This window comes from Giraffa tippelskirchi, chromosome 2, assembly GCF_054371585.1.
Source record: "Giraffa tippelskirchi isolate mGirTip1 chromosome 2, T2T-mGirTip1v1.2.pri, whole genome shotgun sequence".
NCBI lineage: Eukaryota > Metazoa > Chordata > Mammalia > Artiodactyla > Giraffidae > Giraffa > Giraffa tippelskirchi.
This window is the reverse complement of record NC_137276.1, coordinates 82,262,127-82,287,262: the sequence shown is the minus strand read 5'-3', so window position 1 is coordinate 82,287,262 and position 25,136 is coordinate 82,262,127. Positions and strand designations below refer to the sequence as shown.

At 43.0% G+C, this 25,136-nt stretch overlaps 1 protein-coding gene across 35 annotated transcripts in view; it reads left to right on the top strand.

Annotated features, from left to right (window-relative positions):
• Positions 1–24,529, top strand: part of ACTN2 (actinin alpha 2) — a 77,764-nt gene extending 53,235 nt beyond the window's left edge. For 13 of the 35 annotated variants that reach the window (XM_081569331.1, XM_081569345.1, XM_081569348.1 and 10 more), the window contains exons 10-21: positions 1,595–1,825; positions 4,145–4,292; positions 6,156–6,306; positions 9,834–9,942; positions 12,062–12,202; positions 13,876–14,058; positions 16,516–16,650; positions 17,570–17,749; positions 18,631–18,777; positions 20,526–20,591; positions 22,651–22,809; positions 24,304–24,529. In XM_081569331.1, the coding sequence (XP_081425457.1) occupies positions 1,595–1,825; positions 4,145–4,292; positions 6,156–6,306; positions 9,834–9,942; positions 12,062–12,202; positions 13,876–14,058; positions 16,516–16,650; positions 17,570–17,749; positions 18,631–18,777; positions 20,526–20,591; positions 22,651–22,809; positions 24,304–24,462 (1,809 nt within the window). In that variant the 3' untranslated portion in view covers positions 24,463–24,529. The other 22 variants (XM_081569330.1, XM_081569334.1, XR_014076597.1 and 19 more) reach the window with 21 other exon arrangements.
• Positions 24,530–25,136: the final 607 nt, after the last annotated feature.

Below are 25,136 nucleotides of genomic sequence, written 5' to 3'. Positions count from 1 at the left end.
ATGCTACAAAGTGTAGTAGAAGCTCTGCACCTCCGGGGTTGGACTCCCCTAGATGACATTGAGTTCCTTGTTTTTTTCCTGCTTCATTGGCTTCTGACATTGCATTGGATGCGCTCCGTATTCAGAATCCCGGCTCTACACAGTGACTTAGGATCTAAGGAACATACCCAATCCATAGTGAGAGGAGGGAGGCTCAGCCCTGTGTATGTATTTAAATATCAGATATCTAGAGGGAACCTGGTTGGGGCAGAGCTGGTAGAGCCCTCCATCCAAGACATTTGAGCATCAGTTTCCAGGATGCCTTTTTACAGCTCTTCAGTCAGGTTCTTGGTTAGAGTAGCACTTTCCACGCTGCTCTTCTTTTTGTTCTTATTATAGTATAAATATTAACGAAGCAGGACTAGGGAAGCCAGGTGGCTAAGTGGTAAAGAATCCACGTGCCAGTGCAGGAGATGCAGGAGACTCAAGTTCGATGCCTGGGTTGGGAAGATCCCCTGGAGGAGGAGATGGCAACCTACTCTAGTATTCTTGCCTGGAGAATCCCATGGACAGAGGAACCTAGCAGGCTATGGTCCATGGGGTTGCAAAGAGTTGGCCACAACTTTTGTTGCATGCAACAAAAGCAAAGCAGGACCAGAGTGAGGTCCACAGCCACCTCCTCTCTGGATTGAACTCAGCCACAGTTACAGTAGCGGAGAACAAGTAATGTTCACTGTGAGTTACTCTGGCTCATACTTGGCCTGTCCTGGGTAAGCCATTGGAACACTTGAAATCAATTTTCCCAAGTAGTTGTATGTATCGGTCCAAGCTAATGATGCTGTTTTTACTTTGTACTGTTGTGGGAAAATTCCATTTGCAGCATCATTTAATGCCAATGATCCAGCTTCAGGGTTGAAGTATGACCAGGACCAAAGGACAGATGCTCCTCGGTGATGATAGCCTTCATTTTCTTACTTGGTCCTTTATTCATCCTCTTCAGGTAGACTCTGTGGGGCATTTGTAAGGCCTTGGTGGTAATTCAAGAGAAAGGGGCATACTTCATTCTTGGGAGTCATTGCCATTTTCACCTTCATCCTGTGGATTTCCTTGAAAGTTAGCTATTAAAATACACTTTGGCATTGAGTCAGTTCCAGATTTATAGTGCTTTTGTCTAATAAGTAGACCCATTAGATTTGAGCCAATTGAAACTAGAAATACATTTTAAGTTAAACCTAATCCTTTCCTGATTTTATTCCACCACGTGAAGTTTTTTGTTTTGTTTTTTTTTTCATTTGAAAGCTCCATCCAGCATTTGTCTGCTCATGTCTGGTCCCCAAGTTTCCTGTAAATGTCTCATTTTTGTAAAACATGCCTCGTGCTGACTCTGAGTTTTCAACCTGTGCGTAGTATCACTGGGGCAAGGGTGAGTGGCCCTGGGTGGGGACTGAAGGCTCCATTTGTGCCCTCCTTACAGATGAGGCTGTTACAGACTTCTGTATTCTCAGGAGCTTTTGGTCAACCCATTCCCGATTGTTAGATGCCTCTGTTTTAAAACTGGGGGGGCAGTTTGCTGGTGTTTTCACCAGTTTTTTTGGTGTGTGTGTTTTGGGAGCAGCTTTTGGAATGGATTCGGCGCACGATCCCCTGGCTTGAGAACCGGACTCCTGAGAAGACCATGCAGGCCATGCAGAAGAAGCTAGAGGACTTCCGGGATTATCGCCGGAAGCACAAGCCTCCCAAGGTGCAGGAGAAGTGCCAGCTGGAGATCAACTTCAACACTCTGCAGACCAAGCTGAGGATCAGCAACCGGCCAGCCTTCATGCCCTCCGAGGGCAAGATGGTGTCGGTGAGTAGCCCCTTGGCCCCGGGGGCACCCCACTGTTTTTTTTCAAAGTCCCTCCTCTGATTTGCCACTGAGAGGAGGTACTGACTATAATTTTGACCTTGTGGCCACTTCCTTCTGGATATTTTCTCTCTGCCATCATGCAATTCTTGCCTTTCCCTGCTGTTGGTGCCTGACACAGAGCAGACCTCTCACAGACACCAGGTGATGATGGTCCCTCCCTCTCCTCCCCACCTCTGGGTGGACCGGCATCTCCATCACACACCTCTGTTCCCTCCTGTTACCACCTCCCCGTTTCACCTTCTCCAGGGCTCAGTCCTACATTTACCTCCCTCTCTGCATATCACTTTCTCCCACTCTTCTGAATCTTTCCCATCCTCATTAGGAAGCAGTCTAGAATGTGCCAGACAAAAATGAATACCTCCTATGACTCCACATCTCCCTACAGAAGCTGTCCTGTTTCTCAGCTCCCTTTGCAGCAGGACATCCAGAGAGAATTTTTTATGGTCCTTATTTTTGGTTCCTTCCTGTTCCTTTACTTCTTTGACTCTTCAACCTGCAGTAAGTAATCTGGCTTCCATCCCCACCTACATGGAGACTGTTCTGTTCAAAGTCAGCAGGATCCATGTTGACAAACCAGTGGTCACTTCTGCTTTCATGTCCTCTGTTGCTGTGACCATGGCTTCCTTGAAACTCCTTCCACTCTTGAACTTAGCTGAGTTCCTCCTGCCTGACCACTGAGTCCTTCCAGTCACTACTCACAGCTTTGCTTCCTCCCCCAAGGCTATAAGTGGATGGTTCCTGAGTCAAGGGCTCCTGACTTTCTCCTCTGTCTTGACACCTGCAAGTGACCTCATCCAGGCTCATGGCTTTAATTACCAGCTATAATGGCAACGTTTCCCAAATTTTACATCTCCAGCTCTGATTTCTGCCCCAGTTCCAGATTCATATGTCCACTTGGATGTCTCAAAACCTAACATCCAGGAGTCCTTCTGCAGTGAGCTCTGTCTGAGTAAATGGCATCACTGACCAACCCCAAACCCAAGTGTTATCTCAGATCCTCCCATTCTGTCACTTTCTTGCATCTGGTTCCTCAACAAGTTCCACTGGCTTAGGATCATATTTTGAATCTGAGTCCTTTTCTCTACCTCTGCTGCTATAGCCTGTGCTAAGCCACCAGTGCTTCTCTTTGAACCCTGCAGTAACTTTCTCACTTGCTTTTCTTGTTCTTTTCCCCTAAAATGCATTCTCTATGTAGCAGCTGCCATCATCTTTTTTAAAAAATTTTTTTCCTGTGGCATGCCAGCTCAGGTGCCCTGTGGCATGTGGGATCATAGTTCCAAACCCACATCCCCTGCATTGAGTCTTAACCCCTACCAGGGAAGTCCCCATCTTTTAAAAACAGAAATCAGAGTATGTCTCCTTTCTTCTCAAAACCCTCCAGTGACTTTCTAAAATATCTCGAATAAGATCCAGATCCCTTTTATGGGATCTGACATGGTCTGACCCCCACCCTACCCTGCTGACCTCATCTCTGGCTGCTCTGCCCCTCACCCATCTATGGACACACCACCTGCTGTGGTCCTTCCCAAGCCCAGAGTGCACCCCTTCCTCAGGCCTTTTAGCTCATCCCTAACTTCATCATGTACTTGGCTTTTCCATCCCTGAGGTGTCGACTCAAATGCCACCTCCTCAGAGGGGTCTCCACTCAGTAATCCGCCTAAAGGAACCGCTCTCACGTGCCCACATCAGTGTCACTTGACTGTGAGTTGTTTTTCCTTAGCAGCACATCACTGTCAGAAATAGGAGTTTTGCTTGTTTAGTTCCTTATTTGTTGTCTTTCTCCCCACCCCACCCACAATCATGAAAACTATACAGAGGCCCTGGGAACTTTACAGGTGCTGTCCACTCTTATATCAAAGGTTCCCACAGTGTCTGGCGCATGTGTGATGCCCAGGAACCAGTTGACAGCTGGTAGAGCCTAGTCTCTGAGTCATTTGGGGGCTGAGTCACTTTGCGGCTTCAGCTTCTAGTAGCCAGAAAATTAAAGCGTGTAAGCCTTTGTCCACATCTGGAAAAGCATGTGTTATCTATTCACTGATGAGAAGGACCATCTTAATCCTAAAAAGGCCTGGTGCTAATGAAGATGTTTAGAAGCCAAAACATGGAGATAGTTATTTGGGGTGGGTGGGGAGTACAGAGGGCGAGGGAAGGGCAAGAAGACACCAAGGAAAATGCCGCCAACATCATAAAGGGGACTGTAGGGGAGCCCAGGGGGCCGAAGCATAACGGATGTACTGTGCTTGTCCCCAACCATCCCAGGACATTGCGGGTGCCTGGCAGCGGCTGGAGCAGGCGGAGAAGGGCTATGAGGAGTGGCTACTGAACGAGATCCGGAGGCTGGAGCGCGTGGAGCACCTGGCTGAGAAGTTCCGGCAGAAGGCATCCACACATGAAACCTGGGCGTACGGTGAGTCCTGGGGGCACAGTGGGGCTCCTGGAAAATTGGGGTTGAGTTGTGGACAGAGCCATGCATGTGTGCAGTGACCACTATCCCTGGCACCTGTGACCCTGCAGGCAGCTGTCCTCGCTGCTTTCTGGTTTGCTGTCCCAGGTATGAGGGTACTTCAGGAAATGAGTCTGGGGAATTTCCTGGCAGTCTAGCGGTTAGGACACAGTGCTTTCATTGCTGTGGCCTGGTTTAATCCCAGGTCAGGGAACTGAGATCCAACAAGCTGTACTGTGCGGCCAAAAAAAAAAGTAGATATGAAGATAGATGTTTTTACCAAAGAGGACTCATAGTACATTCTTCCCACATTTAGCTACACAGCTAGGCCTCCTCCTCCTTAAGGCCCAGCCTCCTCCTGACTCACCGCACTTTCTTCTGTCTGATTCCACAATCATCTGTTTATTCCCTAACTGTGGGTCAGACAGCCCTGGCCCAGACACTAGCTTCTGCAGATAGAAGTTTTATTAAATGCTACAAAAGCAACAAAATTTCCCATGTTGAAAATCTGCTTGCAAGGAAAGAACACAAGGTATGGTTTTCTGTCTTCCTAATGCTCTTGTTTCACTTAGATTCATCTGCTCCTTTCAGGCCTCGCAGGCATACCTGTTTCCATGGCTCTGATGCTGTGGTTGTGGTATCGTTTTGACTCTGCTCTTTGCTGAGGCAGAAGAACAAAACATCCCCTCATGACATGATAATCTATTTTGAGAAACGACAGGGAGGTTTCCCTCATCCTTTGGGTTCCTTTTGCTGTCATACTGCTTGACTGTCCATGTTGCACAGCAAGACGGTCACACAGACGTGCAGCCAGGCAGGTTGGCGTCCTAGCACTGACTCCTTCCAACTGTGCACCCCACATGCTTCTTACCTCTCAGGGCCTCAGTGTCCTCTGCAAAGTGGGGTAATAGTCGTCTCTCCTTCACAGGGTTTTTATGAAGATTTAGCGAGTTCATATTTATCAGGTATTTCAGTTGGCATTTGGCACATAGTCGGTGCTATGTTGTCATCATTCAGTATGTGAACATTTGCTTTCCGTGTCTAGCTTTGTGGAATTAAATTCTTAAAGGTCATTAACCAGGGAATAAAAATGGGTCCAGTTATAACCACAGAAGTTGCTTGACTTAAGAAATATTTATGGGGAAACAGTTTCAGAGAGAAATTTTTCTATTGTTACTAGAAAAAAATCACAGGCTGCATTTAAACTCATTAAAAAATAAAGTTTTCAAACAAGCAGAATTGGGCTAATGGTTGAACCTGTGGGCAGACAAATAAGAGTACAAGTGTTTTATTTAATAATCCCAGATAATTTTCATGGGCTAGTAATTACTAGCTTAACTGAGCATCACACAGGAAAGTCAGATACTTCTTTAGGAATAACACAGACTTGTTATTTAGAATGTGCTCAGAGTGCTTTCTGGGCTTCCCAGGTGGCATTAATGGTAATGAACTCGCCTGGCAGTGCAGGAGACTTAAGAGATGGAGGTTCTGTCCCTGGGTCGGGAAGATCCCTTGGGAGAGGGCACAGCAACCCTCTTTCCTGGAGAATCCCATGGCCAGAAAAGGCTTCAGGCTACAGTCCATAGAGTCGCAAAGAGTGGGACATGACTGAAGTGACTTAGCATGCATGCAGTGTACTTTCCACCCTTCCAGAACACACAGGGGCTCAAGGCCTCCTTAGCAGAGTGACAGCCTGAATTCTAGCTGAGATGTATCTCTGCGTCTTCAGGCCTGTCCTTCTTTCTCTCTCCTCTTGGTTCTCTGAAATGACCCAGGACTTTGCAAAGAGGCCAGAGCCCTCACACTCCCTTGCTGCAACCATTGCAGGCAAAGAGCAGATCTTGCTGCAGAAGGATTACGAGTCAGCAACTCTGACAGAAGTCCGGGCTATGCTGCGGAAGCACGAGGCCTTTGAGAGCGACTTGGCTGCGCACCAGGACCGCGTGGAGCAGATTGCCGCCATTGCACAGGAACTCAAGTACGTGCTGCCTGCGGGCGCTGCCACTGACATTGAGCCCTGGGTCCAAGCAAGGACTCCACCAAGAGCTTCCCCAGGCATTCCCAGGGAGGGGGCAGTGAGGGCCTGCCTTTCCTGTCCTGTCCTAAACATCGATCCAAGCCAGAGGATGCTGTGATGCAATTGGTCCTTTTTTTTTTTTTTCTTTTCTTTTTTCCTAACCTTTTTATTTTGTATTGGTTTTTTCCCCCCCTCAACTTGATATTTTGTATTGGGGTATCAGGGCTTCCCTGGTGGCTCAGACAGTAAAGAATCTGCCTGCAATGCAGGAGATCCCTGGGTCAGGAAGATCCCCTGGAGAAGAGATGACTACCCACTCCAGTATTCTTGGCCTGAAGAATTCCATGGACAGAGGAGCCTAGCGGGCTACAGTCCATGGGTTCGCAAAGAGTCGGACACAACAGAGCGACAAGGCTTTCACTTTCAGATAGCCAATTAACAGTGTTGTGGTAGTTTTAGGTGAACAGCAAAGAATCTCAGCCATACATATACATGTATCCATTTTCCCCCAGACTCCCCTCCCATCCATGCTGCCACATAACATTGAACCAATGTGCTATGGTTATCCATCTTTGTTGGTTATCCATTTTAAGTATAGTAGTGTGTACATGTCTATCCCAAACTTTTAACTGTCCCTTCCCCCAATCCTTCCCTCACTTTGCTACCATAAGTTCATTCTCCAGATCTGTGAGTCTGTTTCTGTTTTGTAAATAAGTTCATTTATGTCATTTCTTTTTAGATTCCATCTATAAGGGATGTTATAAGATATTTCTCGTTCTCTGTCTGACTTACTTCACTTAGTATGACAATCTCTAGGTCCATCCATGTTGCCGCAAATGGCATTATTTCATTCTTTTTAATGGCTGAGTAATATTCCAGGTCCTTTTTTTTTTTTTTTTTTTCCTTAAAGATTTACACTGACTTTTGCTTTGGTCCTTTGGTTTTGGTAGTGCCCCTGTGTCCATCCATCGGGCAGCAACCCCAAGCCCAGCACAGGCAGCTCCGCTTCCAAGAGGATGAGAAACAAGCACTCAGGATGGGAGCATGGCTTGCAAAGGAGGCCTCACCTAGGCCTGGGTGCACGAGATGGCCCCATACTGCCCCCCCAGAAACTAAAGACCAAGACACCTCCAAAGGAAGAGATATTAAGGCCCTACTTTAACTTTGTCATCAAATAAATGCTGTTTAATTTTCATGCTCTTTATTTTATGGGAGGAGCTAGCATGAGGTTGAGGCCAGGGTAGTTTAAGCCCCAGTGGGTGTTGTAGGTCCCACTGGTCCAGACGCTGCCCCTGGCTGTGGCCATCCTTCCAGAGAGGGTCTGCTCTGTTGTTCCTAAGCCTTCTTTTTTTTTTTCTTTTTAAGCTCCTTGCTTCTTTTCATAAATACAAAATTCCATTCCCTACTTCTCTATCCCTCATTATCACCACTGATAGATCTGTACAATTTTTAGAGCCTGTCACATAATGATAACTTTAAATAACCAATAGTAAATGTTTCTTATGATAATGTTACATTTTAAGACTCCAGTGTTCCTCCCTTTTGACTGGAGCAAATTCCTTAATTAACAGAGATGGCCTCTTTTAAGAGTATCTTCTTATTCAGGCTTGCCCAAATATATTCTTAAATATTTGTGGCCTTCATATCCAGTTTTTCACTGTATTTGTGGCTTTACCATTGTCTTATTTCTTATGCTTCTTGAATGTTGGCCATCTGGCTGCTTGTTAACAATTTCAAATAAAAAAAGGGAGAGAAACACAAGCAATTTAATGTTCTATCATAGTTCCCATAAATAATTTGGGATGGTTTCAAGTATTGCTCATAAAAATTAAGCAAAAATTTTATATAATTGTTATTCCTGGTATCCCCAATGTGTATGTCTTTACTCAGTCAAGAGAGGAACAACAGAATCTAAACCTCTGTTCATCTTACTATTATTAGTCTCCCTTTCCTTTTTACCTTTTCTAAAATAATGAATGTTTATGCAGTCCTCAAAGTACAAAAGAAAAGAAAATACCCTGCACAGCTATTACACCCTAAGTCCTTGAAACGAGGTATGTGTAGAGCTAGTATGTATGAATTAGAAAGAGGGATAAATGTTCACCCTGATGATAATCACAGAAAGCTGTGATCGATGCCTCTACTGTGGATCAGTAGAAGGTTCCTGGGTTTTTAGTTCTGAAATCTTTCTGCTCTTTAATAGTTGCATTTGAAGAGCCATATCCTTTTCACTTTGTATTCAGGGCTGTGCACATTGCTGGCATGTTTTGGTTGGTTTTGATTTTCTGGTTATAATAATCGCAGAATCTCAGTCCATCTCAGTTAGTGGTATGTGTGTGTCTATGTGTGTATGTGTGTACATGTGTACAAAGCTGCTCTTAAGAACTGGATTCTTTAGATGATTGGGAGCTTCTTACCCACAGAAAGCACACTTACATCACAACACATGCATTTCTTTTATTCAGAAACAGTGACATTCAATAAAGACAAGTTAATATTGTTTAAGAGAATAAAAAGCAAGTTAACAAACAACCATTGCCTTAATTTAGAGTTGAAAGAAGGAATAAACTTCAGAGAAATGGATTTGGTCTGATAGGAGGGAATTTCCTAAAAGCCTCACTTTGGACCATTTTGGAAGAAGAAGTCTCCTGAAGATGTCTATAAACCTCCCTGAGTCTTGCTTTCATCCTAACTGAAAGGGTGATTAAATTTTGTCCAGGATTCAAACTTTCTATCCCCAGAGACACTAGGTTTACTTTCTAGTCAATAATTTGCTTGCACGGTAAATTCAGGTTATCTCACCTCACAAAGATCCCGTGAGGATGCACGGCAGGGCTGGTGAGGAGCAGGGACTGTTGTGGGAGAAGTCATGCTGTCCCTGCTGTCACATGAGTGACATAAGGCGAGTCAGTCCTTGTCAGAGAGGGAGGGCTTGGTTCTGCTGGGCTCGAAGTCCCAGCACCCCCGCACCCCACCCCTCGCCCCCGCCTTCCCCCAGGACGTGGTGCTCTGTCCAGCCTGGTGCCCTTTGAGGGGAGCCAAGGACACAATGGGGTGCAAGCTGATCCCCCACCCCTCCCTCCCCCATGACTCATTTGATGTTCCCGTCCCTATGGCTTCAGCACGGCCCCCGGGACTGTCCTCAGGTCAGATTCTTGGCTTCATTTACAGGTACATCACCACTTAAAAATAATGCATTCCGGGGTCCCGGCCAAGAAAATGAAGGCAGAATTAAGTTAACCTGAGGTGTCAAGAGGACAGCTTTTCTCTCTGTTTAGAAATCTGTTGACCAGCAAGAATTTTCCTAATTCTTCCTATGATCTGTCAGAATAGTGATCATGTTTGCAATGCTGAACAAAACCCTGAAATACCCTGATCGTTTTCCATTACGTCTTTTTTTTTCAAATTACTACCTATTTATTTTGAGCCTGTGTCCACTTTTCTTCATGTCATCTGGGAAAGTTATTCTTCATTTTCCCTTCTAATAGTGAACTGGACTATCACGATGCTGTGAATATTAATGATCGCTGCCAGAAAATCTGTGACCAGTGGGACCGGCTGGGAACGCTTACTCAGAAGAGGAGAGAGGCCCTGGAGGTGAGCCTCCAGGCCACCTGTTGGCATGACACCTTCTAATAGAGGTTCCTTTACTAACTCACCATTATTCATTTTGTTTTTCTGTGGCATGATGTGTATAAACCAAAACAGATGGTCTGTGGACTTCCCTGCTCCAGTGGCTAAGACTCTATGCTCCCAATGCAGGGGTCCCAGGTTCGATCCCTGGTCAGGGAACTAGATCCCACATGTCGCAACTAAAGATCCTGTGTGCCACAACTAAGACAGAGCACAGCCAAATAAAATAAATATTAAAAAAAAAAAGGCATGTCTAGTGAACAGAGCTTCTACAGAGAACATGAAAAGCAGGAGAACAAGGAAAATGGAAAGTTGGTAGTTTTGTTGTCATTTATCCATATGGCAATGACGCACCCTTTTGAATTAAACATACAAAAATCCAGTAGTAATGAGATAATGGTATAAGCTCATTTTTGTGAAATAATAATGGCAGTGAATTTCCCAGCGTCCTTATCTGAGAGTAAGTTGAGCTGAGACTGAGTCAGGAAATGAGGAAGAATGGAAGTTGAGACGTTCAAAGGGAAGATGGCAACACATGTTGAGGTAAATAAAATGGATGTGAAACAGAATCAGGATGAATCGGGCCTAATTCAAGTATAAGACTTGGAGAAACAGAAGTAAGTGGCTGGTTTTTAGCTGAACCTAATCATCTCTCAAGATTTCCCCAGTGGCTCAGTGGTAAAGAATCTACCTGCAGTGCAGGAGATACGGGAGACACGGGTTTGATTCCTGGGTCAGGGAGATCCTCCGGAGGAGGGCGTGGCAACCCATTCCAGTATTCTTTCCAGGAGAATCCCATGGACAGAGCAGCCTGGTGGGCTATGGTTCAGAGTGTTGCAAAGAGTCAGACACAGCTGAAGCAATTGAGCATGCACACATGTGGTCTTCTCTCACCATGGAAGACTCAGACGACATGAAGAAAGAAGCAGTCAGCAATTTTCTGAGTCTTTTCACCCTGACTCTGATGAAACTTTAAACACGTGTAATATCAGGCTTCCCAGATGCGAACCAGCTGTTAATATATTCACTTAAAGGAAAACATTGAGAGAAAGGAAGGACCGGGCATGTGACAGAGAAAGCTCAAATTTTTTGAACAGGAGGGGAAATGACTCCAACCATGGAAGAGTTTTAGATTCCAGATGCCTCCCTGCCTGCTTGCCAACCTCTCTGCCATAGGAAATGAGCGTAGTATCGTTCTCTGTGACTTGCAGCCTTGTGCTTCATATGCCCAGAAAGGCAGAGAGGTGCTCCAAGTTAACTCCTGAATGAGGATTTAAGAACATGAAACTGTAGTTCCTCCTGTCCTCTCTAGGTAAGTGACTGTTGGGAAAGGCACAGTGTTGATCATAAAATGAGGACAATACCATGAATTTTCTGGGAACCAGCATGGTTAGAGAATCAGGTCCTCTAACTTCCAAAGTGTGCTTTAGCTGAAAGCACCTTACTGCATACTCTATGTGGATTCTCAGTCTTCAAAAGGTAGGATATGGGGACTTTTCTGGAGTTCTAGTGGTTAAGAATCCACCTGCCAATGCAGGGGACATGGGTTTGATCCCAGGTCCCTGGGAAGGTTCCACATGCCACAGAGCAACTAAGCCTGTGCCACAGCTATTAATACTGAGCCTGTGCTCTGGAGCCCGTGCTCTGCAATAAGAGAAGCCACCACAATGAGACGCCTGAGAACCACAATGAAGAGTAGCCCCCACTCGCCACAACTGGAGAAAGCAAACTCGCAGCAACAAAGACCCAGCACAGCCAAAAATAGATAGATAAATAAATAAATAAAAATTTAAAAAAAATACAAGAGTAACATGTAGTAGAGTATTTTAAATACTTTCAGAACATTGTGACTCTTGATGTAATTAAATCCACCTCTGATTCAGAAGGCACTTCAGAGACCTGCAGGTCTCAGCCTAATCAATTGAACATCAGTTAATCTTTTTGTATACACATACTAATGATGAGAGAGTTGTGATGGAGAAATGTCAGATAATAGTTTATTGCTCTGGAGTGCATCTTTACATGTTCCAAGAACTTTTTAGGATTTAGTCTATGATAACACTGGCTTCTATTTAATCCTCAGAGAACTGAGAAATTGCTGGAAACTATTGATCAACTTCACCTGGAGTTTGCTAAGAGAGCAGCTCCTTTCAACAACTGGATGGAAGGCGCCATGGAGGATCTACAAGACATGTTCATTGTCCACAGCATTGAAGAGATCCAGGTAACTGAACACAGCTCTGTATTCCCACTACTAGAAATGAATTGTAATTTCAAAAGAGTTCTCTCTTTTGTTTTGTCTCATTTTTTAATTAAGAAAAATGTGGCTGGGGACATCCCTGGTAGTCTAGTGGTTAAGACTCTGAGCTTCCACTGCAGGAAGCAGGGGTTTGCTCCCTAGTCCGGAAACTAAGATTCTGTATGCTGTGCAGCAAGGCCAAACACACACACACACATATATAGGGCTAGAAAGCCCAATGTACCCTTTGACCTTTAGCTTAAATGTGTATACTACTCTTCGCTACAGCTAAATTAACATCAGCCAAATAAAGGAGACTATGTCTAAAAGGGTATGTTCTTTAAGATAGAATGTGAAATCATAGGAGCAGAATAGACATATATGCTCTTGGACTTAGTCACAGCAAATTTTTTATGAGTTTGTTGGCTGCTAAGTTACCTACTTTGCAGTGTTTGCATATTACTGTTCATTAAAATCTATAGAATTTCACCAGACCATAAAGCATTAAAAAAAAACACAAAACAGCACCTTCCACCTCCCACAATCCAAAATGTTCTGCTTTTGATCTCTTCTGGAGCATCAGATTTACAAATAAGACTTAAAAGTGATTTATGGAGGTAAGTTCCTCTCAAATAGCCAGGACCCAATTTATTTAGAGACCATTTGATGTATAATGGAATAAAAAGAGAAAATGCTGTTAATTCTTTTTTCTGTAAAATAGCTCATCAAAAATAATCTAGATATAAAAGAAATAGTGAAGGTTGGGATTTGAACCCAACCAAGGAGCCGGAATTCCTGCCAAGGAGCATTCTAGAAGGGTTTGTACCAGGTTGTAAGGGGAAAGAAATTACTTCCTTGAACATGGCCTTTGTCTTCTGAAAGAAGCCATGACAGTGTTTCTTGCATGTACTCTTAAGCAGAGGTTGGCAATCTAAAATAGTTTTTGGAATAAGTGAGACATCAAAATATGCCTTGGAAGCCATTCTTAATGCATGAAGTAGTCTCTTCATTTAGTGAAAGGTGTGCTGGCAGCTGATGGGTTGCTGCATCTGTACTGAGTATTAGCATCACCCTGGACGGTGGTCCCCATGGCATCAACATACAACTGAACATAAGGAGCTGCTGTCTTACATGTTAGGGTCCAAGGATAGGGTTGTTAAGTGGAGGCTTTATAAAGCCTGAGGGGAATGAGTTGGTTTCTGTGACCTTTTCTTTTGCAGGAAAGGGATGTACTTCCTGGTGGTCTGTAGGTATAAAGGCAGCAAATCTTAGGTTCCTTTTGAGAGGCTAAGGGTAAATAAACCCTGGCCATTAGGAAGGGCAGCTAATTTAAGTTCTGTATGTTGCTGGCGAGTAAGACCTAGACAATAGCTGAGCATCATGATTAAATCAATTATGATTTTTAAAAGAAGAAAACAATTATTTTTTAAAGACTTTGGATTAATAGACACCAGTGAGTCATCAGGAAGCCTTTTTTTCCCCATTTCGACGAACTTGACTTTTGTGTACCAGATAGCTTCTCTGCGACATTCAGGATTTGTCATCCACCGGAGAGTCCTGCAGCTGTAAAGTTATTTATATGCATGCCGAAGGGAATAGCAAACTTGTAAAATTCACTCTGAAGTAAGTCTGGTTTTCTCCGCTTGTCTCTGGCTTAGAGCTTGATCACTGCCCATGAGCAGTTCAAGGCCACGCTGCCCGAGGCCGACGGCGAGCGGCAGTCCATCCTGGCCATCCAGAATGAGGTGGAGAAGGTGATCCAGAGCTACAGCATCAGGATCAGCTCAAGCAACCCCTACAGCACTGTCACTGTGGATGAGATCCGGTCCAAGTGGGACAAGGTGGGTGACTGAGGGTCCAGGGTAAGGAGGGTGTGGGGTGAGGTGGGTGTTCTCAAGCTGAGGTAGAGAGAAGAGGTGAACCCCTGGGGAAGTTAGAGTGACTCCCTGGTGATCAGAGTTGTCCTTCACCCCAAATTTCACAGCTGTGTTACAAGAGAAACTGAGGCATAGTAGCAATTTTAAGTTTTTTTTGAGCAGAAGTCATTTAGAACTGGGCTGCATCCAATCTAGCAGACAGAAGGGAGCTCCAAGGAGCTGTCCAAAATGAAAGACTTTTATAGGCAGAAAAGAGTAGGAACAAGGAAGTTACATGGCCAAGAAAAGAAGGTTGGTTATTGCAACCTTCCCTTTAGGGGAAGGTTGTTGTTACTTCCCTTTAGGGGTCTACCTGGCAGGTGGTCTCACTAGTGCTGATCAGGTGATTCCTGATTGACTGGTTTTTAAGATTCCATTTCTGGGAGAGCGGAAACTGTATTTAAGTCTAGGTCTGGTGGAGTGGGATTTAGCATAAGCGACTCTATTTTGGGCCTGTTGTCTTGTTTTTCACAGATGAAATATGTTACACTCTTCAATACCTAAATACATTTAGCAGTTTCTATGATCTGTAAGAAAGTAGAAATGATTGTCCTTAAGGAAAATCTTATCACTGTCAGCAAATTCAGTACAGGTTATGATACTAAAACTATTTTCAAAACCCCAAATGAAAATTTGGTGGAATCCGTTTTCTTCTAGTACTTCATCAAAGATTTTTAAGAATATGGGATAGACATGTGTGTGTGAATTTAAAATATGGGAAAATTACTTAGGAAACTATGTGTGGGGAACAAAAGAACTCCCTGCTAATTTACTGCCACTTATATTTTGGGAAACTGTACAGATTTAATTATAGTCCAGAGGGATCACTTGAACCCTTTTAGCTCATTCTTAAGATTTATTTTCATGGTTTAAATTGTAGCACGGTTATCTTAGTTGGCTGCTAAGTCTTCAGTGAAGAAGTCCACCAGGTGGATTTGAGGTGGCTTGCTATAAAAACACACATAACAACTGTTTAGTTATCAACCATACAAAAGAGGGGGGAAAGAGTGTTAAACTGAGAGACCGTTAGTTCTTGTTTCTGACCTTAAAATTAGCTCTGGTCTTCTGACAGAGTAAAAAGGAAACCGTGTTGAGCTGAGTAGTTTCCTTGGGGGGAAAAAGGGAACTATGTCATTTCTTTTCTTAAAATTTATTTATTTTTTAATTGAAGGATAATTGCTTTACAGAATTTTGTTGTTTTCTGCCAAATATCAACATGAATCAGCCGCAGGTATACATATGTCCCCTCCCTCCTGAGCCTCCCTCCCTTAAAGTGAGAAACTTTTCTACCCTCACTAAGTTATGAAGCAAAATTTGCCAGAGGGAGTTTTGTAAAAGGGACATTGAATAGTCATATCTTTTTGCCAATACACACAGAAAAAGGCTTCTGAAGTAGCTCTTTTGTCTGTGGATTCAAAGAGAACTCGGGCATAGCATAAAATGTAAATCACAGGGTACAAATGGAGTGGAAAAAAATGCAGGGCAGGTGGGATCCTTTCTGGTGGGCCAACATTATACAGGGTTGAGCTCATGAACCTGGCAGGGGTTCCCAACTTTTTTGTGTCTTGGATCCCTTTGGTAGTCCAGGGAAGCCCGTGGATCCCTTCTGATAAAAATATGTATAAATTCATAAAAAATATTAAAGATTACAAAGCAAATAAATTACATTGAAAAATAGTTATTAAAATATATGTGCATAACTGAATCACTTTGTTATACAACTGAAATTAGCACAACATTATAAATCAACTAAACTTCAATAAAAAATAAATATTAAAAAAGACAAAAAAATATATATATGTATTTTTAAAGTTGGAATATACTACCACGTTTTAAACCAAGATCTAATAGCAGATCTAGTAAATGTGAGTGGTGATGAGTGTCCATCATATTTTGAGAGGTAGGCAGTAACTAATGTATATAAGAAGGTGATTTCTGTTGTGATAAAGTCACAGTGGACTTGGTGTCCATATTCATAATCGAAGGAAATGCTCATTTTCTGCTGGAGCAGGGGAAAATAAGGATGTCAGTTTTGGTTCATTCAAGTTCACAAATCCTCTGCACTCTGTACCCAGCCCTGCAACCTGCACCCTCCCCCTACTTGGGTTAGTGCTGCAGGCCGGGAACCCCAGGCTGGACAAATGGTCAGCGTCCCTCGTGCAGACTTAGCCTTTCAGCAGGCACTGGTGGCAATCAAGGCTAGACTGAGCTCCCCCGTTAGTCCCTAAAGTAGGGACCATACTCCCCTTCCTCCCCCTCCTCCTCCTTCTCCTCCCCTCCTCTCCCACTCTGCTCCCACCCCTGCCCTCCACCCACCGCCACATATCACTCCTCCTGGACCACCGTTGGTCTCTAACCCCTGTTGTCCTCGAATCCTGGCAGGTGAAGCAGCTTGTGCCCATCCGGGACCAGTCACTGCAGGAGGAGCTGGCCCGCCAGCATGCCAACGAGCGTCTGCGGCGCCAGTTCGCTGCACAGGCCAACGCCATTGGGCCCTGGATCCAGAACAAGATGGAGGTGGGTTGATGCTTCAGAGAGAGCATGTCACAGCCTCCAAATCGGTCCCCAAGCTGCCACAACCACTACTCTTCTCAGTGCCGTGACAACACTGTCCAAAGTCACCTGGGTCTTACTCTTGGTGGCCCCTGGGCTGATGCAGCCTGTGTATCAGTTTAGAGGGGCTGGGGTGAGGTGGGGTGCTGGGGGAGGGTACATACGCACCAAAGGCAGGTGAGGCTGTTCTCATTGTCATTGATTCATCTTGTCGTTAAAAATGGTGATGGATCTCTTTCTCAGTTTTCAGCCTCTGCCAGACCTAGATTTTAAACCATCCATCCCTAAGGAGGATGTGTGAAGAGTCACAAATACTTGGCATTTTCAGAACCTTTAAGGAAAAGTAATCTTTGAATGACACTGATTTCTGGGTTCATTTTATTATCAAGAACAGCCAAGAGACATTTATTGACCTACTGTTTTTTACTCTGAGTCCCCCCCTTTAAGGTGATAAAATGTTAGCTTCTTTCTTAAAGAGGAGAACATCTACAAATCTAGGAAATTCTTTTGACCGCTGATGAAGCATCCAGTCGTCTGAAATCTCTCTGGCAGCTACATTCCTGCAGACCATGCCCCGGTCTCCTGGAAAAGAGGCAGCTCCAGGCATTCGTCTTCATTGAAAGAGGCTGAAAGGCCTCCTTTCTTCATGGATCTTGGTTGATTTTTTTCTTTTCCTATTCTCTAGATAGATTAGAACTAGGGCTTCCTTCATGCTGTGGTACTGCCCTATTTCCTACTTCATCTGAAAAATAAGGGACTTTGGCTGCCGCCTAAAATGCTGGCGTAGCTGGCAGCACAAGCAGACCCAGGAAGGATGCCGCCCACATAGTCACTCGAGGGGCCGGCTCACCTTGTCCTCCTCCCCTGCTCTTGCCTCCACCAGGAGATTGCCCGGAGCTCCATCCAGATCACGGGAGCCCTGGAGGACCAGATGAACCAACTGAAGCAGTACGAGCACAACATCATTAACTACAAGAACAACATCGACAAGCTGGAAGGCGACCATCAGCTCATCCAGGAGGCTCTGGTCTTTGACAACAAGCACACAAATTATACCATGGAGGTACAGCTGCCGCACAGGCCTGCGGTGCCCTGGTGTCTGGTTGTGACCATTTCACCTCGTCAGGGTGTTTTCCGCCCACATTTGTCTCTATCTCTTCCTGTTTCGTTCCACAAGTATGAAAGTGAGGGATCATTAAGCCTTTACTGTCACTTTATGTGAAACAGTTTTGTGAACTAGATCAAGCACTGTGTGTGGGTGATCAGTCGCTCAGTCATGTCCAACTCTGTGACCCCCATGGACTATAGCCTGCCATGCTCCTCTGTCCCTGGGATTTCCAAGTCAAGAATACTGGAGTGGGTTGCCATTTCCTTCTCCAAGGGATCTTCCTGACCCAGAGATTGAACCCATGTCTCTTGCATCTCCTACATTGGCAGGCGGATTCTTTACCACTAGCGCCACCTGAGCAGCTCAGATCAAGTGTTATATAATCGTTATTTATCAACATCATTCTCAACTTTGTCATCATTATTATCACAACAGTGAATTCATTGCACTGCTTTGGAGAGACTCCCAGGAATGGGACTGTTCCATTTCTACCAGTTTGGCCCAGTTTGATCTTTCTAGGAGCCAGTGGGCATAATCCAGGGCCCATCCTGCTACCTGGTGAACAGAAAGGTGTCCCTAGTGACAAAAAGACTGTACACTGTACATTTTATTTACAAAGTGCAAGTTGTCACTGTTATAACCCTGCTCCTCACTTCTGAGTATTTCCCACTACAGAATCTTGAAAAAAAAGTGGAAAAGTAGAATTAAAAAAAAAAAAAGTATAGAGAAGTCCTGCTTGTCTCCCTTTGGGTTGACTCTCCTGTTATGAAAATGAGCAGGCGAGATTGACCTGCTGGGAGAACCTGGAGCTGATCATCTTCTGTTTTCTTTGGTAGCACATTCGTGTGGGCTGGGAGCTGCTGCTGACAACTATCGCCAGAACCATCAACGAAGTGGAGACCCAGATCCTGACGAGAGATGCGAAGGGCATCACCCAGGAGCAGATGAATGAGTTCAGAGCCTCCTTCAACCACTTTGACAGGGTACCTCACTCCTGGTTATTTGAAAGGCAATGCTGGGGACATCAAAAGACGTATTTGAAATAGCACTCATGCTGTTATTTTTAAGTCGCCATGTCCTTAAAATTTGTTGGGAAACAGGATGATTAAGGCCAGAGGGAAAGAGCCACTGAAATGAAGTGTGCTAAGTTCTGATGTTGGTCAGGGTGACATCAGACAAAGTCTAGGTTTGTGGGCTCTTTTATACAGATCACTTAACAAATGCCTTTGTAGTTGGGAGCAAAGAAAGATTTATTCTAAGTGAAAGTGTATCCTTAACAGAATATAGTTGAAGGTTTTAGGTCATTTTCTAAGCACTTAAATACAAAGCTCTAATGTACTTTTCCTAATTGACTATTTAGGTGAAGCACCTGATGAAAATTAGCCTACTCTTTTACCATAAACCTTAATTTTCTTTTTTAATGAACAAAATCAGCTCATAAAATGTTATAAGGAAAATGTATCAACAAAATGATGGTCATATAAAAAGTTTAGTGCTACTCTTAAAATATTATGTAATATTTTGATTTAAATATAATTGGGTAAAACCAGTTCTTCACAAGAAAATGCCCAGTTTGCTTATCATTTAGTTAATAGTGACTCCTAAGGCCACATTCCATTTGTTAAAAGATTCCTAACAAAGTATATTTCATTCTTTTGCTCAGGACCCTGTGTATGATTTACAAATATTAGTTAAATGGTTCTTAAAATGCCTGTGGACTAGACCAGCCATATTGAGGCCTATTAATCAGTTCAGAAAGTATACTTCTGATCAGGGAGCTGAGGCATAAATAAAGTATTATATACAGAGATGGATACTAAAGTTATTTTGGCTTCAGCACAGCTGTACTGTCCATGCTATAACACTGACCTGACTTCCTTCAGGTCGGGTCATTTTCCTCCCATGGAGGGAAATAATTGACCCTTGTTCCTGCACACATCACCTGAGCTTGTAGGAGGACAGCTCCACTTGTTTGGGCCACTTCTGAGAGGGAAAATCCACATCTATTTGAATCCAGGGTAATGAGACTGTCTTTTGCAACAAAAATCCAAAGGAGGACAATGCAGAACCTGCCAAGTTTAAAAGTTTAAGTAAAGCAACTATAGTCCAATAAAAATTAATTAAAAAACAAAAAACCCAGCTTCCCAGTCTCGGTGAAATGGTCTCAGTGAACATTCATCTAACAAGAACTCCTTTCATACCAGCTTTCCCTTCCCGCCCCCCAGTAAAAAAATTAATAGAAGTTTAAGTTAAGGATTCTATGTCTTGGAGGGACATGGGCCTGAGAGTGGCTGTAGGGTAAGTGCAGCATGAATCCTAGCCATGCTGTCATCTTTGGGGGAATTTTACAAGCGAGGTGTGCCTGGGGCCTTAAGAGTGTGAGGCTTTCTCAGAACACTTACATTGCGTTTGGTCATCAGTGGGTGGCAGTGGGCAGCTTCTGAAGTGATCATTTTCAGTGGCACTGGGTATTCCTCCTGCTTTCTTGAAGGTGTGGTCTCCATTTCTGACTGCTGTTTACCCTCCTTCCCTACTTTTTCCTTTTTAAGAAATTATTTTGTAATGTGATGTCCCTGTGTTGGGTCTGTCCTTTCTGTAAATCAGACCTTTAAAAATTCTTTGGCAGGTGTCAGAGTGTGCCTTCTCTTGCTGGATTTTGTTCCCTGGTCAAGTAGAGTTGTTTATTTTGCCTCTAACAGTCAACTTCTTTCTTCTTTCTTTTTGTTGGCAGAGGAAGAATGGTCTAATGGATCATGAGGATTTCAGAGCCTGCCTGATCTCCATGGGTTATGACTTGGTAAGAGAGAAGTTGAAATTTTACTACTGTGATATTCTACTGAGCTTATTTAGGATTGTATTTTAGACGACAACTGCCTTAAACTATGGCAGCCCACTTGGCATTGTTTCATTTACCAAGGTCACTAGGTAACATTGAAGGTTTGCCTGGTACCATATGAAAATAATTTACCGGAGTCAGAACATATATTTTCATTCAGTCATTGGTCAGCTGGTTTTTTCCTTGTGAAGGATGATAACATAAACTTTCCTGATGGTTTTTAAACAGCATTATTTGAGAGATAATTTATATACCATACAATTTGCCCATTGCAAGTAGACACTTCAATGGCTTTTCCTGCTGATTTTTAAAGTGCTTTTTCCTCTAGTATTTTAGAAGGTAAAAAGTTTTTAGTGGGCTTCCCTGGTAGCTCAGTGGTAAAGAATCCACCTGCCAATGCCAGAGACACGGGGTCGATCCTTGATCCAGGAAGATCCCATGTGCCTTGGAGCAACTAAGCCCATGCACCACAACTGTTGAACCTGTGCTCTAGAGCCTGGCAACTACTACTTCTGAGCCCACGTACCACAACTACTGAAGCCTGTGCGTCCTAGAGCCTGTGTTCCATACAAGAGACGCCACCACAATGAGAAGCTCTTGTGCAACTAGAGAGTAGCCTCTACTCTTTGCAACTAGAGAAAAGCCCACACAGCAATGAAGACCTAGCACAGCCAAAAAATTAATAAATTAATGATTTTTTTAAAAGTTTGAAATCAGCTAAGAAATCTTACATTTCCCTGTGGGTTGTGAGTACCTGTATTAACCTCACTTCTCTGTTACCTGTTAACACATTACTGACCAAAGACATATTAATATGTCTTTTGTTCCCTGAACATTATTGACTGGAGATGTGAGAGTGATATAATTTACATCATCATGCGAAGCTGTTAGAGCTTAAAATTGATCAAGGGTTCATTATGCAAAACTTAACGATTGTTGTTATCATTCACATTTTGCCCCATTAGCTTCTTGTCCCAACTTGTATATATTATAAACACAAGCTTATTACCATAAAATTTTCAAAAATGATGCACAGCGAAATTTTGAGTGAAGAAGAATTTTTCAATGAATTTTATGCAAATTCTTTCTCTGATTGTCCAAGTGATATATATACTTTAGTGTCTCATAATATGACAGTTCTTCCAAATATAGTTCTGATTCAGACGATGTGTAAATTAGACCAACAAAAAGACAAAATATCTTAATGATTGATTCTGATACGGAAAGTGAAAATGAAACTCACACCCACAAAGTGTTAGTGAAGTAACAGTATTAACTTTTGCCCAGTCAAAGCAAAAATCACTGTCCCACAGGCATTAGTTTCTGCGAAAATCCCCCAGTCAATAATGACTTAATATGTAATGTTGAACATGAACTACTTTGATGCATCTTCCCTTTCAAATAACCACTGTGAGAGCCCGCCTCTAACCTGCCTTCTGTTTGGCAGTATTATTATTCTCAATTATAGCCTGAGAAAAGGCCTAAGTCTCTGAATTCTTCTTCCATAATTATGTTAAGTCCCAAGGCAACAGGGCTTCCCTGGTGGCTGAGCAGTAAAGAATCTGCCTACCAGTGGAGGAGGTGGGAAACATGGGTTTGATCCCTTGGTCAGGAAGATCCCTGGAGAAGAATATGGCAACCCGCTCCAATATTCTTGCCTGGAGAATCCTATAGACAGAGGAGCCTGGTGGGCTACAGTCCATGGGGTGACAAAGAGAGTCGGACGTGACTTAGCAACTAAACAACAACAACCCAAGGCAACATGGATCAGAGAGAGAAAGGAATTCTGACATCAGGAGCTTCTGGGTTGATGCTGTAGCTACATTTCAAAATCCTTCAATGGCAGTAAACTTAAGTCGCCCATAAGGGGAATCTGTTCCAAAAATGGAAGGGAAGTGCAGGGAATATTTAAGTTTTCAAGCAGAAAGGAACTTGCATGCCAACAGGTAAAAGCAGGAGAGCAGCACAGTTAGGAGTTGTGTACTGTTGAAGTCAATGTTTCCTTGCAACCTTGCCTCAGGGTGAAGCTGAGTTTGCCCGCATCATGACCCTGGTGGATCCCAATGGGCAGGGCACTGTCACCTTCCAGTCCTTCATCGACTTCATGACCAGAGAGACGGCTGATACCGACACCGCCGAGCAGGTCATCGCGTCCTTCCGGATCCTGGCTTCCGACAAGGTCTGCGTCCACACATTTTCTTCTGCCTTTCTGACAGTCTACTACTTTATTCTAATGAGAATGGAAACAATGTTGCAAATAATAATGATTTTGATACTACTGCACTTTATACCACATCAGCCCTGAATTCAGAAAGCACTTAAATGTAACAGTGGTGTACTCAGGACAGGTTAAACACAGACATTCTGTCCTGGCATTTGTGCTTGGTGCTTATGGGGAGTTTTATAGAAGGAACCAACAGTATGAATTTTGCAGTTTTTTTTGTGTGTGTTTTTCTGGTTCAACCCTACTTTACAGTCTGGATTGGTACATAAGACTTCTGAAAGATGAAACAGTGCAATTCAGATGTTAGAAAACTGAGAACCTTCTCTCAAGATCAATGACACTGACTGTGCCCAGCCCTTGGAGCAAAGTTAAATAGAGCCATTCATTCTTTGTAAAAATTGGCAAGTGTTTCATTACATGAAACCTAGAAATTAAGTAGGAGTTTAATTGCAAGTTTAGAATTTTCAAATCTCCCAAAACAATATTAAAACTTTTCAGTATGTATAAATTCAATTTGGGATATGATTCCTTTGCCTTGTGTTCTAGCTGAAAGGGAAAGGAAGTTAGGATTCTAAAACATATCCGCTTGGCCATGTTTATTACCTTAAAAAATATCTTATCTGATAACATAAACTATCTTTAAAACAATTATGTTTGTTTTAAAATGAATCCTTTATCATGTGGGTAGAGGTTGAGGGGAGAAAGTCCAACTGATGTAGGAGATAACAAAACAAGGCTTATCTAACACCCTCAAAACCCTATTATATATTACAATATATTTGCTCTTTATTTAACTTGACCTATCAGTCTGTTTTATGAGAATTATCCTATTTTCTCTTGGACATTTGACATTAAAAACAAAAACAAAAGACTCCATTGTTCAATGTCAGTTTAGTTTTGCTTTAGAAGGAGTTTTTCAACAGTGGCAATATGCTTCTAGTTTTTTAATAAACTGTGTAGGAAAGCAAGCACATATCACATGTATTTCTTAAAAACCACACTGATCATTTTAAATTAAATATTCCTATATTTTCATCAGTGAATGGTGTAAACCAACCTCCCCTTTATCTTTTTGTATGAAATTTACATTGTAGTATTTTTCCACTAACATTATGGCTCAGTTTGAGAAGTGTTGATGGTACTGCTCCCTTTGCCTCTATGAAGCATATTAAATTTCCCACTGGCCAGAAGACAAATCCCTTTGGTTGGCTGTCCAGTACTGTGCCCATTAGACTCCCTACCTTTAGTCTTTTATTTTTTTATCTTTATCTTATATTGGAATATAGTTGATTAACAATGTTGTGTTAATTTAAGGTGTATAGCAGAGTGATTCAGTTAATCCTTTTTTTAACAATTAAACAAATGCAAGAAGTATGCCAGTATTTAAACCATTTAAGTTCCAGTGTTTCTTGCCATTGATTTTTCAAACATGTGTGTACTGTTTTCCAGCCATACATCTTGGCGGAGGAGCTGCGTCGAGAGCTGCCCCCAGACCAGGCCCAGTACTGCATCAAGAGGATGCCCGCCTACTCAGGCCCAGGCAGTGTGCCTGGAGCCCTGGATTACACCGCATTCTCCTCCGCACTCTACGGGGAGAGCGATCTGTGAGGCTGGGGTTTTGTAGTCGCTGATCAGAACGCAATAAAAGCTGAAGTCACAGTTTGTTTCTTGGAAACTTTGACAAGCTTTATTACGTTATAGAGGGAGAACACTTTTTTCACAGCTCAGTTATTGCCAGCAATGTAATATGGCTGAAGTTAAGTTTTTCCAGTAGATGACATAGCATACTTTATAAATAGGTTTCTTTGCTTCTGAGTTTTTAGCTAAATGCAATGAAATATCAGGGGTTCTGCTGGTTTCTTTGATAAAACAAAGCCAATCCTTGAGTAGTGTGAAATTAGGAAGACCTAAGGATAGAAGGAACATACAAAATGGGAAAATTCTGAAATACCCAAGATTCAAGACCAGAAAAATAATAGTAAATGTTTGACATTTAAAAAAAATATTCTTCATATATATAATATGTTTATATGGTTATCTCTTGGGGAATATATTTGGGATACTGGTGTTTTACTTTCTGGCTTATCCAAAGATTAACTGTATTTAAGATAAATGGTAACTGTTGCCTCGTTAGCTGAACTAAATATTGTGAATTTCCAGAGAATAGAAACAGACACCCCAAAAGACTTTTAGCACTTAAAACATTTTAGGTAGAAATCATAGTCAGCTCTTCATTATTTAGGACTACATGGTCCAGTTAGTGGATTGCAATGCCTTACTCA